The sequence below is a fragment of the Diadema setosum genome, chromosome 7 (genome assembly GCF_964275005.1).
Source record: "Diadema setosum chromosome 7, eeDiaSeto1, whole genome shotgun sequence".
Taxonomy (NCBI): domain Eukaryota; kingdom Metazoa; phylum Echinodermata; class Echinoidea; order Diadematoida; family Diadematidae; genus Diadema; species Diadema setosum.
The window spans coordinates 6,915,997-6,933,806 of NC_092691.1; the positions used below are offsets into that span (position 1 = coordinate 6,915,997).

Sequence of the window (17,810 nt, forward strand, 5' to 3'; positions counted from 1 at the left end):
ATAAAGAGAATTCCACAAAATTTCATTTTTTGAAAAAAGTACACATTCCCTGAACTTGTAACAGATATATGTTAAGGGTAATATTACTCCCCCTGCCTTCTGAAAGAGGCAAGTCATGTGCTCTTCTATTATGCGAGAAAAGTGAAAATATGTTGAATTTTCTTTATAGTTTCTTTATATGGTTGTACGCATATGACATCACAAGCTCTAGTAGTCTTCACATCCAGCGATCGCGGAACTGAAGCTTCCAAAATTCATAACTTTTGAACGGATTGTCCAACTTTCCTCAAACTTTCACCTATGTGTTCTACTAATATTGCTGCATTCTCTCAATAATCATGTTTATGAAGGTAAACTTGTCCTTTAATAGAAAACAAACCTTCTGGTGAATGAGGTACATTATATGTACATTCTTATCAAATGTGACCCATGGATGCCACATGTGATGTCAATGCACAGATTAGAATTTCTTGCAAAGTCTGCAATGGTCGATGTGCAGAGGTCATTGTACTTTTACTAAAAAAATGTGTCATTTTATGGCCACAGCTCTCGGAGTGTCTACTGGTGATGATACAAATGTATATCGTTACAGGAATGATTTGTGTATTTATATGAAGTAATGCTGGTGAAAGGCAAAAAAGATCGAGGTGAATGCACTTTCAAATTTCGGCTTGAAATGTCACTTTCACTTCAGTACAGCGGCTGGGAAATTCCAGTGATAATGTAATTAGGTGCGATGGATAAAAATAGTTGGGAAACAATTTCATTGTGTGAAGAGGATCGGATTTCATTTGGTAGTGGTCAAAGTCAAACAACTTGATTTCTAGTGTGAACGAAGAGCTATATGTGTAGCAAAATATAGAGAGTAAATACAAAGGCACTGGCATTCCAGTTGATTGCATGCTGCATTCAATTTGTTTTAGCCATTTCCCTACCACTGTTACTTTACCAGGGTATGATTCCATACTGGGGCTATGAAACTGAAATTGGATTTTTTTTTTTTTTTTGGTATGCCTATGAGTTGTGATAGTTGTTTTTTTCCAAAGGTGTAAGAGTGTTTATTTTTCTCATTGTCCGGGGGGGGGGGGGGGGGGGGGGGGGATATTTCAGGTTTAAAGGGATGGTATAGTATTGGTTGAGGTGAGAATTTAGCTTTTAACTTTTTGCGAGATACTTGGAAACCATTTCGTGAAATGTTGAAAGGCATACAATTCTAAGAGGAATTCAAACTTAATTTGATGAAAATCGGTTTTGAAGTAGCTGAGATATTCCAAAACAAAGTAAAACAAAGCAATCTTAATAAAAGGTGGGTCCCTCCTTCTATTATGCAGTATTGCTTTGTTCGGATATCTCTGCCATTTCAAAACCGATTTTCACCAAGTAAAATTTGAACTCCTCTTAGAATTATATGCTCTTTCATATTTCATAAGAGGTTGCTCATTATCTCAAAAAAATGATCAAGAAATGTTGGAAACCTCAAGCCCATCTCAACCGAAACTGTATCATCCCTTTAATATCCTACTGACTGCATTGAAACAACATCTACACTTTGCCATTGTCCCTTCATCTTGAAACCAGTAACACATCCAGAGCCAGCAGGCTGAGTGAAACGTCAGAGGAGAATGACAGCGAAGAGTCTGATTTTGAGCCCACCACCAAGAAGGTTGCCAGGAGGAAGAAGCCTGCCAAGAAAATGGGTGAATATTGAATGAATTGAGTCTCACCGGGCTGAGCATTGTTGTGGAAATTTCATAGTTGTTCTCTTGCATTATTAGTGAACATTGTTTGTCGGAGATGAGTACTTTTCCAGGGAAAGACTGATATTTCTTGGGCACTGGGGACGGACCAGAGTCACAAGAGCATTGATGACTTGCATACTAAATGAGACAAATACTGAAGAAGTTCTATCCAGCTGAGTTATATACATGTACATTGATTTTATTTTGGCTGCGTTCACACGTAATTAAATCTTTTGAACTCGCGGAATCTATGAACTCGCTGTCTGACTCACAACACTGAATCATTGAACAAAGCCTTACCTCCTTTTTGAAGCTGCACACTGCTCCAAATCTGGACTCAAGTGACATGCTCTTTCATCAAGGCCATGATATTTTAATAATGCACATTACACATTGCATTACTAAGAATTTTCTATCCAATAGTAACTGTGGAACAGTCAGAGAGATGAGAAGTTTCAGAGGCCGGATAATTTTACAAACACCAATCTGAGTAATGTGCTGTATTTGCTATGAAATGGTGTCGGGTTTAGATTCCACTGCATCCATATTTGCAAGATTCCCAGGCCTGCACCGTGTCCAAGCTAACTAAATCGCATGCATAAACATTGCAATATGCAATGCAGCTGAGCGCAGAAGAGCAGTTGTTAATACCAGTCATCAATGTACTTATGTCCAATGAACAGTAAATTTGGGCCTTCACATAAAATGATGGATTGGTCCTGTGACAGCTCACAGCACATCGTTCAATTACGATCCTTATGACCCTGTTAAGAATTCTATTAATTTCTAATATAAGCTAAAAGAGCCAGGGGCAGTATAAACCTAATCAAGCAGAGAATAGAGGTGATGTAGCCACAATTTGATATTTCAAAAATGTATTCCTCTTGTGTGTGTCCACCGACAGCCAAGCAAAATTCCACGAGCAAGAAGGGTGGCCGAGGTGGCAGCGGGAAACGCAAGCAAAGGAGTCTCTCTAGTGAGGATGAGACCGACAGCGATGACATCAAGAGATCGGCGTCAACTCGTAAAGCGACAGCTGGCATTAGGTGGGCTGAGCTTGATGCTTCAGGTTGTAATGTTTGAACGCAAAATAAGGAAGTTGTAGAAATGTTGAATTGTAGGGTCAGCGTTTCCACCTCGGAGCTTCATACATGTCTATTTGCATGGGTGCAGTTTGATAGTCGCTCCTTGAATGTGCACACCCAATGAATTTGTTGCATTTTTGCAGATGTAAACTTACTCAAGAGATGAGGTCAAGCTAAATGTTTTCACTTTGATGATTGTATCACAATTAATGTTATGTGGTTTGGAGATGCTCACATGAAAATGTTCCACGAGAAAGATTCCTGTGATGTGTTTGAAACTACTTGTATATTACCAGAACTGTGTGTCTCAGAGTATGGTACTTGCATGTAATGAAAAGTAGGGTTTGCTAACATTCGATGAAGAAATAGGTCTTGGCATCCTTACATGTTTTATGTAGTTTTAAAGAATTCCTATCATATCCAAATGCTTGCCATCACAGCTACAAAGAAGACAGCGACCAGGCCACGGACTCTGACGAAATCATCGAGGCGGGCCCCGGTCAGGAAATGGTGGACGACAACAGCGAGATGATCGAGAAGGTTCTCTGCCAGAAACTGGGCCGAGTCGGCAGTAAGTTTGCGTGCATGCTTACAAGTACTACTGTATACACTGTTATTTTCGCATACAGATATTTTCGCGAGTGAGAAGGTCACAGACATTTTTGCGAGATGTTGTTTTCGCGAATTGACACAGAGGCCGTCGTAAGCACACTGTTACCTTAGTGTATGGTGACATTTTCGTGTGTTGTTAAATTCCTGGTGACTGTGATTCGCAAAATTCACGAAAATTAAACCCTCGCGAAAATAACAGCCTATACAGTAGCTTGAAGGGATAGTTCTTGAGTGTCAAAGTATCGGGGGTTGGTGTTGCACAGTGGTGGATAGTGTCAAGGTACACCATGTACATTCTTTCTTCGGTGTGAGTGTGGTCCTGAAAAGCAGTTCTACTAAGTTAGTTTTGATAAACGTTGTCTTACGGCACTCGCGAGAGAGTGGCATTGTAGCATGTCAAAAACTTTCTTGATCCTGTCAGCTGTAACAACTCACAAGGCATGAGAAAAAAGGGGTACGTTGAGTGGTTGTAAACCTTCAATTTGAAACGTGATGCAGCAGCAGCATCCTGAATGTGTGCATATATAGGGGTTAACAACATTAATGTGGGCACAGCAGTGGAATTGGATATGTGGATATAGTTGAAAGCTACAATTAAATGCAAGTGTTTGAATGGTTAATGTTAGTGAAGAGCTGTAACAGGATACTTATATTCCGGATAACAGCTGCAAAAGTAAACCTCACTCTCTCCACCCCACCCCTTGTTTTGGGTCCCCTCTGTAAACTCGTCTCTACACCTTGTACTTCTCTCTCTCACTCGCGCCGTCAGAGACGGGAGGCTTCACGACCGTGTACGCCATCGAGCAGGACGGGGACCCCAACGCCGACGTGGACCCCGAGACTGAAGAGACTGAGAAGCACTACCTGATCAAGTGGAAGTCGTGGGCGCACATCCACAACACATGGGAGTCGGAGGCGGGCCTGAGGCAGCAGAAGGTCCGGGGGATGAAGAAGCTGGAGAACTTCATGCAGAGGGAGGACGAGATTGAGCAGTGGTGAGAGGGCGTGGTTCCAGGCATTTTGCTTTATGCCTTTCGTGTATCGTTACATGTTCCTGCAGCTTGTATGTTAACACCGGGATGTACATGTACTGACACTCTGTAATCCTAGTGTGTGCCATCAATTTTCACACCATGGTTAGGTTTACAAAGATGGCATATTTAACTTTTTTCGGAACATTGGTAATTACATTTACATGAAATGTTTTAACCAGTGTTGGCAGCTTCTTCTTAATGTGCAACATGAATGTTGCCCAAGTGAGTTTCTGCACTCTTGTCAAAACCCTCTTTCAGTCTAAGACAGAGGTTTGTGAAAGGGTATTATCATGATAAATCTTCTACAGCCAAAGTGAAGATGGGGAATACATTTACTGCTATTGGTAAAGCATTCAATTGGAAGTTCAAAACACTGAAGTGTAGTCTGCATTGGCAGCTAAAATGTTATTCAATTTAATTCATTTCATCTCATTTCAATGCATTTTAATCGTCTAATAGAAATACTAGTACAGTGCACTCCCATTATAACGAACACAGTTATAACAAAATTCCAATAACAACAAAGTAAATATTCGGGCTGAAACATTATCCACTCTATGTATTTTTATTGTTTATTTGTTCGGTTATAATGAAATTTCGATACAACGAAAGAAAACTGCCGGTCCCGAGTACTTTGTTATAACGGGAGTCCACTGTATGTACATTGTATTCACTTCTTGATATTCCTTGCAACTGATTGAAGTTGAAGTGAGGAGTTCCTCCCCCCCCCCCCTTTACCTGCTACACCCGAGTGATATTCCTGCAGCAGTTTGCCGAGGGTATGTTGTGCTCACATTGGCCTGTTCTGTGTTTTCATTTTGCGACATCTAGGAAAAGGATTGCATCTCCAGAAGATATAGAGTACTACGAATGCCAGTATGAGATGACCATGCAGCTGTTTGAGCAGTGCCAGAGAGTGGAGAGAGTTATAGGTGAGCATATGCACTATGTCTTAGACCTCTCCTAATGTGTGCAGCAAGGAGAACCATTTCATCGGCTGTCATCCAAACCGTTGTATATATCCCGATTTATGGTCAAATTTTTTATTTGAGATTATCAGTTATACTTCCAGAGTCTTTGTTTATAGATTACTACACACAATACAGTTACTATTACAGTTATAAAGAGCTACAGAGCAAGTCATCTGCATGATGTTGATGAAGATGCAGCAGAGGTTGGAGGTCAAGGTGAAAGCCTGAAATTTTACTGTAGTTCACAAAATTTAATAAATGCTGTGAACTATGATAACTGTTTGATTGGATGGTCTTGATTTGTTGTCCCCGCCGAACGAGTTCGAGCAGGGGACTATGAAATGGGCTCCGTACATGTGTGTGTCCGTCCGTCCGTCCGTGTGTCCGTCCGTGTGTCCGTCCGTGTGTCCGTGTGTGCGTCCGTGTGTGATCAAAATCTTCAATTTGCTACTTCTCTGTCATTTATGAGCCAATTTTGATTCTGTTTGCTTTATATGATAGCACTACATGGGAGCTTTGAAACTTGTACACAGAATTTCAGTCGTGACCTTTGACCTTGACCTTTGACCTATATTGTACATTTTGCTACAAAATGCTACTCCTTCGCCATTTCTAACCCGATTTCGATTCCGTTTGCTTTATATGATGGCACTAGGTGAGGGCTTCAAAACTTCTACACAGAATTTTGACCTTTGACTTCTTTGACCTTTGACCTTGATTTTTGACCTATATTGTACATTTTGCTACAAAATGCTACTCCTTCGCCATTTCTAACCCGATTTCGATTCCGTTTGCTTTATGTGATGGCACTAGGTGAGGGCTTCAAAACTTCTACACAGAATTTTGACCTTTGCCTTCTTTGACCTTTGACCTTGATTTTTGACCTATATTGTACATTTTGCTACAAAATGCTACTCCTTCGCCATTTCTAACCCGATTTCGATTCCGTTTGCTTTATGTGATGGCACTAGGTGAGGGCTTCAAAACTTCTACACAGAATTTTGACCTTTGCCTTCTTTGACCTTTGACCTTGATTTTTGACCTATATTGTACATTTTGCTACAAAATGCTACTCCTTCGCCATTTCTAACCCGATTTCGATTCCGTTTGCTTTATGTGATGGCACTAGGTGAGGGCTTTAAAACTTCTACACAGAATTTTGACCTTTGCCTTCTTTGACCTTTGACCTTGATTTTTGACCTGTAGGCCCTATTGTACATTGGCTACAAAATGCTACTCCGCCATTTTTAACCCGATTTCGATTCCGTGTGCTTTATGTGATGGCACTAGGTGAGGGCTTCAAAACTTTACACAGAATTTTGACCTTTGCCTTCTTTGACCTTTGACCTTGATTTTTGACCTGTATTGTACATGGGCTATAAAATGCTTCTCCTTCGCCATTTCTAACCCGATTTCGATTCCGTTTGCTTTATGTGATGGCACTAGGTGAGGGCTTCAAAACTTTTACACAGAATTTTGACCTTTGACTTCTTTGACCTTTGACCTTGATTTTTTACCTATATTGCACATTTTGCTACAAAATGCTACTTCCGGCGGGGACATATATTACGCACCGCGTAATTTCTACTTTTCCTTGTTTCATGTTAATCCTGGGTCCAGCAGAGGTTAAAATCCTACATTTAAAAAAAAAAAAAAAGAATAGAAATAGTGCTACTAGAAGAGAACTTAATATTCCATAAATTTAGAAATGATGCAGATTCACAGGTTCAATTCCAGTCAGTAGTAGTTACGTTACTGATTGCGCGCTTCACAAGACAAAGTCATCCGAAAATGTGATTCAAGAAAAAAATCATCTCAGCATGTATGTCTGTGCTTCCATGGAGAGTTGCATGTGATGATTAAATCATTCTCAAGGGACGTAATTCTGATTTCTGATGTGAGAATGTACTGATGCAGCTGTCAGGGATTTATGATTTGTTAAAGGATTGATGTAGTAAATTGTTGTCCAAGTTGATTTTCAAAGAAACCACATGAGAAAACCCTTAAAAAATTGATGATTCTGCAAGGAGTACATTTCTTTTTTCATAATTTGCATTGGTGGAAAGATTGGGCAGATACTTATTCTGTGTGAATACTTTACAACAACTTAAATTCTAGTTTTACAGTGTACCTCCGCCAAGGGAGGAGGTCATGTTTTTATAGGCGTTGGTTTGCTTGTTTGTTTGTCCATGTGCAAAATAACTCCAAAAGTTGTCAATGGATTAGGATGAAACTTACAGGGAAGGTTGAGAATGACACATGTAACAAATGATTAGATTTTGGAAATGATGCAGTTTATTGTTGTGGATTTTATGGAGGATTTTCAATATTTTGGCAGGTAGGGTCAATGAACTTGGGAGTTCAAGCTGCGTATTTTCAAGGTTTTCATACTCACACTAGAGCGCGTGCTCTAGTTTCTTGTCCAGGGTGTGGCATGCTGCGCAGCTGACATTGATGACGTAACAAAAGGTTTCTATATTGGGAAATCGAGCAATTTTCAGCATGCATAGTATGGATAGAAATCGCTGATCTCTATGGAAGAACAAGATTAGTTGTGGAAATGAGTTGCTTGGCGGAGGTCTGCGCTCTCAGAGTGCTTCTCTAGTTTAACATGTGATACAAGTTATATTCTTGTAGTTTCCACATCTTTTTTCCTAAAACCTACAGTCCATGCATAGTGTTATTAGACCGTGGTACAAGGGTGAACAGAGAACTGAATGCATGAATTTTGAAATGATGCAGGTTCATCTACAGGTTCAATTCCAGTCAGTAGTTATCTGTCACTCACTTGCTTCTACTGTATTTTTACCTGCCTAAGGCCATCAGAATGAAAGTCTTGTAAATATACATGTAAGGTCAGTTGCATGATCTGCATTATTAAAGAGGAAATTGAGTCCAAATATAAATTAGTCTGATAAAAAAAAGAGTAAAATTTTATGAGTTTAACAGTAAAAATTTGACTGAAATCGGATGAAAAATAAGGAAGTTATGATATTTTGAAGTTTTGCAAATTTCTGCAAAACAGTAGGTGTACACTAACAGTGGATATGAATGTGCAAATGAGTGAGCTAACCATGTCATACCCTCACAATTTTCCATTGATCGTGTACAAAAAAAAAATAAATAGATAAAAATAAATAAAAGATAAATAAAAAAAAAATGACGAAAATTCACAGTTTCTGTCACTGATGTCTGAAACATGATGTTATTCCTGGTTGAATAACTTCAGAATAGTAATCAGTTAGATATACAAAGATTTGAGCCTCGGGCATAATTGCGTTTGAATGAAAAACTGGAAATTTCACAATTTTATGTACAAACTATGTGGTAAGTTGTGAGGGATTGACATGCTCACTTTGCCATTTGCATTTTCATATTTGACTGTTCAAGAACTGTTTCCCCAAAAATATCGAAAAGTCAAAATGTCATTTTGTTTTCATCCGATTTCGATCAAAATTATTCCGTTGAACTCGTAATATTGTACTCTTTTTTATCAGACTATCATATTTGGACTGGATTTCCCCTTTAACCCTAAAAGGGCCGGGGGGGGGCGGAATCCGCCCCCCCCTCGACGTTTCGCGCTATAATTCTGTTACGCGAGAAGGCCTCATCGCGAGGCTTCTTGACTTTGTTTGTTCAAGTCTCGCGCAACTTTTGAGACCAAATTTGCGACGTCCGCGCGTACTTTTGCGAAGCCACGCCCATTTTTGTAACGGAATGTCGCCCCAAAACGGGCACAATTTTGTGATTTTGTGTACATTTCCTATGGAAAACAGTGCTCTGTCGTGAAAGTCATAAAAACCTGATTATTTTTACAATTAATCACTTTCATTGATTAGTTTTGTGCTAATTATGGTAGAAAAGTGGTCAGTGACAATTTCCAATGAAAAAACAAAGAAAAAACAAAAGTTGAAAAACAAAGAAATACATAAGAAATTCTGAAAACAATAAAATACATAAGAATTGAAATGAATTTTGGAAGTTTTTGTGATGTACAATCGTTGAATATGCTGCAACAGATTTACAGACCAAAAATTAGACTCTCAATGCTTTTAATTAGGCTAAAATATGATCTTGAGCTTAATTTGCATAATTAATTAATTAAAATTAGAAATTGATTGTTTCAAAAAATCTTATGACACAATCTTGTAGATTATGACGCAGGTCTCACGCATGCAAAATTTCATCGCGATCGCGCCACCGATGGCCGAGATCTCAGGGGGGGGGCGGAATCCGCCCCCCCCCCCGGCCTGAGCATAGCCAAAAAAGCCCGGCCCCTTTAGGGTTAATCTAGTCACATCCTACCCCTCTCCCTCTCTCTGACCAGCTCACTCGGACCAGAAGCAGCCGGATGATCAGGAGAACGGCTTCCCAGATTACTTCGTCAAGTGGCAAGGGCTGCCCTACGCCGACTGCACCTGGGAAGATGGTGAGCTGATCTCCAGGAACTTCCAGCACTGCATTGATGAGTACCTCGTGCGAACCAAGTCTCAGAAGATACCGGCCAGGAGTGCCAAGGTGTGTTGTCGGGGCCTTCTCACCTCTCACCGGTTTAAGGGGAGCTTTCTCAATGTAGATATAGAAGGAGTCAGAAATGTCAGTTGATCACATCAGTGAAGAGTTAGGAATATTAGACAATCTCTTAGAAAGATATGAATTTTTAAGATTCGGTTGAATGCATCCCTGGATTAAAAAGCTATAGCAGTTTTTGATGTCACAGTAATAGAATGATACACAGAAATATAAAGAGAACTGAATATATTTCCAGTTTTCTACCATAATAACGGAGCATTGACTTGCTGCCTTCAGGAAGTAAGGGGAGTAATATTACTTTTATACTTCATATTTTCTTCCTATTGTGCTGTTGTATCACGAGTTGTTGCCTTCTTATCCAGCAGTCACTGCACACTGGATTAAATTGTCAATTCTCAGAACTTCTGAACAAACTGTCCAATTTCCGTTTCGAACTTCACTGATAATATTTCTGCATTCACTATTTGTACAAATATGTTGGGGGTATATTTCCATTTTAACTCCTGGTGCTTTTGTTTGCCTATCTGCACATTATCTGACCATTAACTATAGTTGCTTTTCTGACTTGGTTGTCTGTTGAACTAACCATATGGCTGGTCAAGTTTGGGGGATGGGGAAGGACGCTGGCTGAATGCTAGTGGAATGGCTTTGTAAATGACAAAATTAAATGCATGTCAAGTGTACTCCACAACCCTTTACTCCATCCCAAACTTTAAATGGACATTTTTGTGTCTGCAATGCCGTCAAATTACCAACGGCAACAGGTGCTGAAAATCCGACCTAGGTTCATGGCGCTCAAAAAGCAGCCGCATTACATAGGCACAGACGAGCTGGAATTGAGGGACTACCAGCTGGACGGCCTCAACTGGCTGGCGCATTCTTGGTGCAAGTAAGTTCTTCCCCTCGTGTTGTTTATCCTCTGAGAAAATGACTGCATTTACATGCTGCCCTACTGAGTATCCCACTGGCATACCTGCCAACTGTTCAGTTTTAATCTGAATATTCAGATTTTTCACTGTTCTGATTTTTTGGAAATATCTGTTAATAGTAAAGTATATGAAATTTATGAAAGTTCAGATTTTTAAATATTTTTTTTTTGTTTGTTCAAATTTAGTAAGTGTCAGGGTTGGCAGGTATACACTGGATGTTTTTGTTGCTTGTGTTTTTGGAATTTACTGTATTCTGTACAGAATGTTGTACACGAGTATTGTCGTGCTTCGTAAGGGAAAGTCCCCCAAAAATAAGATTCAGGAAAAAACAAGGTTCTCTGAGAATGCAAGGGTGTGCCATCATAGGGAAGTTGCATGTGATGATTAAATCATTCTCAAGGGACGTAATTCTGATTTCTGATGTGAGAATGTACTGATGCAACCATGAGGGATGTGTAATGTGTTAAAAGGATTGATGCAGTTGTTTTCGTTGCAAGCAGAAATGTATGTTAAAGGTTATCCATTTATAATTCTGTCAGCAATTCAATATGTGGGCTTTTTTTCTTTTTTTTTTATCAATTGTCAGCCAGTTTGATTTTTAAAGGAACTGGGTGAGAAAACCCTCTAAGAACTTGATGAGTTAGCAAGAAGTACTTTGTTTCTTTTTTTTTGCATTGGTTGAAAGATTGGACAGATACATATTCTGTATTACTTCCTTACAACTCTTGAAATTCTATTTCTTTACATACTCTATGGAAATGATTTTCTTTCATCATGTCTTTTTTCCTAAAACCACACTCCGTGACATGAAGAGGAAGGAAATATCTATGGTAGATATAGGCATGATGTATGCATGTTATCAATGACTTTGTAAATCAAAATCATGGCCGTCTGTAATGACCCATGGATGACTTGATTTGCAGGAGGAACAGCGTCATCCTGGCGGACGAGATGGGGTTAGGGAAGACGATCCAAGTCATCTCCTTCTTGTCGTACCTCTTCAATGCCCACCAGCTCTATGGCCCCTTCCTCATCGTCGTCCCGCTCTCCACCATGACGTCGTGGCAGCGGGAGTTCGCTGCCTGGGACAACAACATGAACGTGGTGGTCTACATCGGAGACATCAACAGTCGGAACATTGTAAGTCACATAGCAAGCGAGAGCCGTATTTCATTGGAACTTCTCTTTTTTTCAGTGTTTGGATGATTGGTAGATGCTGTTGCTGCAAAGTTGTACCAGGCGACACTTTGGTTAAGATAGTTCTCTCTCACAGTTACCTTGTTGCTATGGTTCAAGAAAATAGAAACAGCGTACTTATCCCATGAATACAACTTTTATGTGACTGGCGTAACATTTAACTTTTGTTCTGACAAAATGGTAAGTGTTTTACACAGTTGCATTTTGGTAAAGTTCTAGAGACGATACAATACATGTAGCTGATGGATCCCATCAAAGCAACTCATCAGGATTGACATTATCGTAAGCTTTTCTCCTGATTGAATGTTTAGTCTTTTACAATCCTCTTGCACAATTTTGTTGTTTCAGTTCAGGAAATGATGCAATAGCTGTCACATACTATCAGAGCACTTCTCGTGGAGTGGCTCAACTTTGAATTTTTGTTCCGCCATTTTGTGACAAAGTTAACGTTAATCTTCAAGAATTGGTTGCAAAATACACATGGCATAAATTGTTATCTCTGTTTCTACTTCACTTTAATTTTCCTGCTCTATCTCTCTTTTTTTTTTCTCTCTCTCTCTTGCCCTCCCCCCTCTCTCTCTCATCTCCCCTCTCATCTCCCCCCCCCCCCACCTTCCACACAGATCCGAGAGCACGAGTGGTGTGTGCATGGAAACAAGAACAGGCTGAAGCTCAACGCAATCCTCACAACATATGAAATTCTTCTCAAAGACAAAGTATGCATGTTTGATATTCTGGTCTCTACTTGTAACATATGTCTATTGTAAGGATTATGTGGCATTATGCATATTAACATAATTGTCTTACCATTTGTTGACTGCAAAGATGAGTTATATAGTGTCAGAAATTTTTGCATGTAAGCAAGCACCAGCTCTTAGGATCATGTTGAAATTAATGTGTGTTTATTTGTGTGCATGTGTGTGGGTGTGTGTGTGTACTGTGTTTGAAATAAGTAAATGACCCCACTGTAGGTGAAATCTTCACTTCTGAACCTTCTTCGGGTGACATTGTACATGTACATGTATGAGTGAGGCTGACCATTTTGCAACCATTTCTTCTGACCCGCCCCTGCAGTCATTCCTGGGTGCCGTGCCGTGGGCGGTGCTTGTCGTGGATGAGGCCCACAGGCTGAAGAACGACGACTCCCTGCTCTACAAAACCCTGAAAGAGTTCGAGACCAACCACCGGCTGCTCATCACAGGCACGCCCCTTCAGAATTCCCTCAAGGAGCTCTGGTCTCTCCTCCACTTCATCATGCCAGACAGGTGAGATAATGACCTACCCCCCCCCCCCCACCCCACTTGCACCCCCACCCTCTTTCTGGAAGCCATCTGCCATAAGCAGCTGTCTTTGTGTGAATGCTTGCATTTTGGGCCATTTTCATGTGCCGTCTCGAAGGGCTCCAGAGGCATTACGTTTCCGGGGGGTGTCTGCCATGGTCTGTCTATCCCAGATCTTGTCATCATGAAAAAGTGCTCCGTTTGATTTTCTTGGTAAATGGGGCAGGTATGTTTTACGAGATTAATAGATATGTTGAATAGATGTTAGGGGAAATTCCCCAAGGTCAAAAGTCAAAGGTCACTGATCCTTGATTAAAAAATGCTATTGTTTAGCTGTAACATCTTTCAGGCATGTCCAATGGTGATATTGTTTGGTAGGAAGGGTAGAAATCGATATACAAATATTTTCATGAAGTGGTAGAGGTTAAAGGTGAAATAACTAGCACCAGCTGTCGGGCGAAAGCTCGATGTTGTAGTGGATAAGACGCCTGTCCGTATATAAGGAGGTTGTAGGTTTTAATCCTACTTGAGTATGTATGCCCATGTTTTCTTTTGTCATGGCTACTACTATAACACTGATCAATTCAGTGCTTATTTATGTCAATGCAGGACAATATGTCAATCAATTGCAATAAGTTGATGATATTGTGGGTTTTGTGTAATGCATTGAATTACATCGGAAAGCGTTTCCCTTGCACAAAGAGGTTCAGAAGGTCAATCCATAGTCAGTGGTTATGATCAGTGAATTCATCAAAATGTAAATCAAGGGTGTTGCGGCATAAGTGCTGAAAATCAAGACTATCAGTTTGACAGTTTAATTAATATGTGCATGTATTAAAATTAAGACAATACTGGTTGGTCAAAGAAACCCACTTTCCCCTAGTAACAATCCAGCTGATAATGATATGACCTGTGGCTGGTCAGTTTCACCCCAGCAAGTTTGATGGGGCATAGCAACAGTTTACCTATTGGCTAAGACTTTGGGCAAACATGTAAATCAGCTCCAAGGCAGAAGGGAGATGCCAAGCTTCACCTTGCAGGGCATCACAAAGCCAAAGGAAGTTCAACGGTAAAGCACATTTATCCCACCACTGTCTTGGAATGTTCTGCAAAATTGGAGATTTCTAGAGGCCAAACAATCGGTATGTCAAATATTTCACTATATATTCAATGCTTGCATTTGTGTGTAATGTATAACCATGTATATAACTGTCACTTGTTAGCTATAGACCCAAGAAAGTTGAGGAAGTTTTTAGCTTTGGGAAAGTTTGGCAAACATTGTGTACGTACGGTCAAGTACACTGCACACCCAATACGTAGATGACCCATTGGAGATGCACTCTCCGGAGAGAGAGAGAGAGAGAGAGAGAGTATGTGTGTGTGTGTGCTGTAGAGAGTGCTGTGAGAGACAGGGAAAGACACATCAGTAGTGAACTGTATGCCAAAGTTTTCTGTTGTAAAAGTAATGCTGCTGTGTGATGATAATGTAGAGGGAGGAGGAAATATTTACCTCAGCATTCGCCACTGTATATAATATTATGTACAAACACTGTGTTTAATGTTGAAAGTTAGTTCAGGAAAAGGTAGAATTTGTAGCCTCTCTTGACTTGTTTGTGTGTACCACGCACATTGTGTTTAGGGCTAGAGACTGAAGGTTCTTTGTTTCACGGTGCGTTTGCACTGCCCTGTATTCTCGTAGTGACAAGAATTGATAGCGTTGCCATGGGGACGGCCTTCTGAGCAGTGAAGGCTTGTTCACACTGTAGTTTAAGCTGTTGTGTTCGGATTAAAGTTAGTACTGATATAGTTTGGGATTAAATACAAGATTAAGTATATATTATGATGTAGTATAAGTATGATATGCATACATGTTATCAGTTAATAGTGGTCATAGGAATACATAAGTAATGTACTAGTAGTTAATTATGTAGTAGTAAGTAATAGCTAATTATAACTGATGGAATACTGGATGGAATAGAATTCCGGAGTGTAGCAAATCTATGTTCATTTATAATGTGCATATGTTTTCTTTATCATTATTCTCATCATGACTGTATATTTATTGTATTTCAGTGAACCACTCTCCACTCCACGTTATCCACTCGTCGTTCCACTTTACGATAGCCACTCTACGTTAACTCTACGTTATCTACGCATTTCACTCTATGTTTTACACTTCACTCTACGCCAACTCATACGCTGTACGATGTTTATCTGATGTTTCGCCACAGTCAACGGTGATAACACTCAATGATGAATAAATTGGACTGTTAACTTTACGACCGAACGTTTACGAAGTTTTATTATGATCGAGTGCGTTCCGATTATACCTCATGTAGCTTTAAGGAAACGAAGGAAGAAGCTACATTAAGTTCACGATTGCTTTAAATCCCATTCCAAATCATACGCTCACGATTCGTTTAAATTTCATGCTTGGAAACTTGTGATTTGGAAACGCGATTATGGAGAACATTCCGCGAACCGATGCTACGAATGAAAGTGGTGATAATGATGACGTCACGACTCTGAAACAGTCGTGTCGCGCTTATGCTGGCAGTCTCACAAGGAAGTTCAGGGAACTAGAGAGCTGCATGTTAAGCGTGGATAACTATGATACCGTTGTTGAGAAGGCTGACCAGTTAGACAAGACATTCAATTCATACGAGGAACGCTTCTATGAATATCACGAGAGACTGACTGGCCAGGAAGCTGACTCCGCCATGGACGACTTTAAAGGGCGACAAAGAAACAAAGAAGAATTTGACGCGAGGCTTCGGAGCTGGATGGTGAAAGCGAAGGAGAGCGCACAGGAGATGATGGTGCAGCCGGGATCACGTGGAGATGATGACAACGTGTCGCTAAGGTCTTCAGCATCCCGGAGTAGCAGATCATCGCGGCGTTCAACGAGCACGACGTCCAGCACGATGCTGAGAGATGCCCGCATCAAGGCCGAGCAAGCTAGGCTTAAAGTTGAACACGTAAAGAAGACGCAAGAACTGAGAATGAAACAAATGCAAATAGAAAAAGAACTTGCGACAATAGAGGCTGCAAATGAAATGCAGCAAGCCGAAGTAGAGATACGTGTCCTCCAAGAAGAGATTGAAAATGAATCACCCGCAAGTGAGGTGAGTGTGTCGCGATCTGTAGGCAAAGGTGTTAAGAAAGAATTGAATACAAATGCGCCTGTGTTCGTAAGTAACCAAGTAGATGTAAGCTCTAATGAGGTTGCAACTAAAATAAGTACAGAGCCGAAAGTTACTGATGTTTTTTCTGTTGTAGATTTGGCTATGAGTATGCCCAAACCAGAGGTGACAAAATTTGACGGCAACCCACTTGACTATTGTGGTTTCATGAACAAATTTGAAGCCACCATTGAATGTAAGCCAGTAGACAATAAGGTGAAATTGATGTACTTGATTCAGTTTTGTGTTGGTAAGGCACGAGAAAGCATTGAAAATTGTACGTTTCTCGGCTCTGAAGGCTATCAAAGGGCTAGACAAATCCTACATGACCAGTTCGGGCAATCCTTCCAAGTGACCACTGCCCACATGAAAAAGGTGTTGAATCGTCAACAAATACGCCCTAATGATGGAAATGCGCTCTGGGACCTAGCACGTGCTATGAGGAGGTGTGAGATGGTCCTGTCCCACATGGGTTATCGTGCAGACATGGATAGTTCCGGTAACTTGCTCCAAATCCAACAACTCATGCCAGTTTACATGCAGACAGAGTGGGCAAAACGTGCTCACAATATGATGAAGCGAGGGATAACACCGACCTTCAACATGATGGCCGACTACGTAGAGGAATGTGCTCAGCTCGCTAATAACATGTTTGGGCGAAATATCGCCAGCGGCAAGGGTACCACCCAAAGGGACCACAAAACAGGTACGACCAGACGCACAGCACTATCTACGCAAGCCCAGCCTCAAGGTCAAAGATTGCAAACAAAATGCCCTTGCTGTTCACAAATGCACAACCTGGACGTATGTAAACAGTTCAAACAAAAGTCACGAGACGAACGACTCCGTACAGTGAGGGACGCTAAGCTGTGTGACAATTGCTTCAAGCCGTTCCACTTTGCGACAAATTGCAAGCAGAAAAGCAACTGCAAGGTGGACGGCTGTAAATGGAGGCACCACACGTTGTTACATCGTCACACAGAGAAACCTGCCAAAGGACACCACGAAAGTGTAACCACGACTGAAGCAAGGACGGCTTCGACAGAGGCAAGTGAAGCGACTGGGGCCGGCGCTAAACTAACCCCAGAAGACGGTCAGTGCCACAGTACCAGTTCGGCACGTAAGAAAGTATGTCTACGCGTAGTACCGGTGAGGGTTAGTGGTAATGGTGGGGAGGTCCGAACATGGGCATTACTAGACGATGGTAGCGATGTCTCCCTCTGTGACGAAAAACTGGTCAGGCAGCTT

General features: G+C 40.8%; 1 protein-coding gene across 1 annotated transcript in view; it reads left to right on the plus strand.

The window, feature by feature from the left end:
• LOC140230713 (chromodomain-helicase-DNA-binding protein 1-like) overlaps positions 1-17,810 on the plus strand; it is a 72,082-nt gene that overhangs the window by 11,683 nt on the left and 42,589 nt on the right. The window contains exons 6-15 of the mRNA XM_072310852.1: positions 1,579-1,697; positions 2,644-2,785; positions 3,265-3,395; positions 4,206-4,431; positions 5,302-5,402; positions 9,769-9,959; positions 10,739-10,863; positions 11,827-12,043; positions 12,724-12,816; positions 13,175-13,365. Coding sequence (XP_072166953.1) covers positions 1,579-1,697; positions 2,644-2,785; positions 3,265-3,395; positions 4,206-4,431; positions 5,302-5,402; positions 9,769-9,959; positions 10,739-10,863; positions 11,827-12,043; positions 12,724-12,816; positions 13,175-13,365 — 1,536 coding nt within the window. The remainder of the gene's footprint in view (positions 1-1,578; positions 1,698-2,643; positions 2,786-3,264; positions 3,396-4,205; positions 4,432-5,301; positions 5,403-9,768; positions 9,960-10,738; positions 10,864-11,826; positions 12,044-12,723; positions 12,817-13,174; positions 13,366-17,810) is intronic.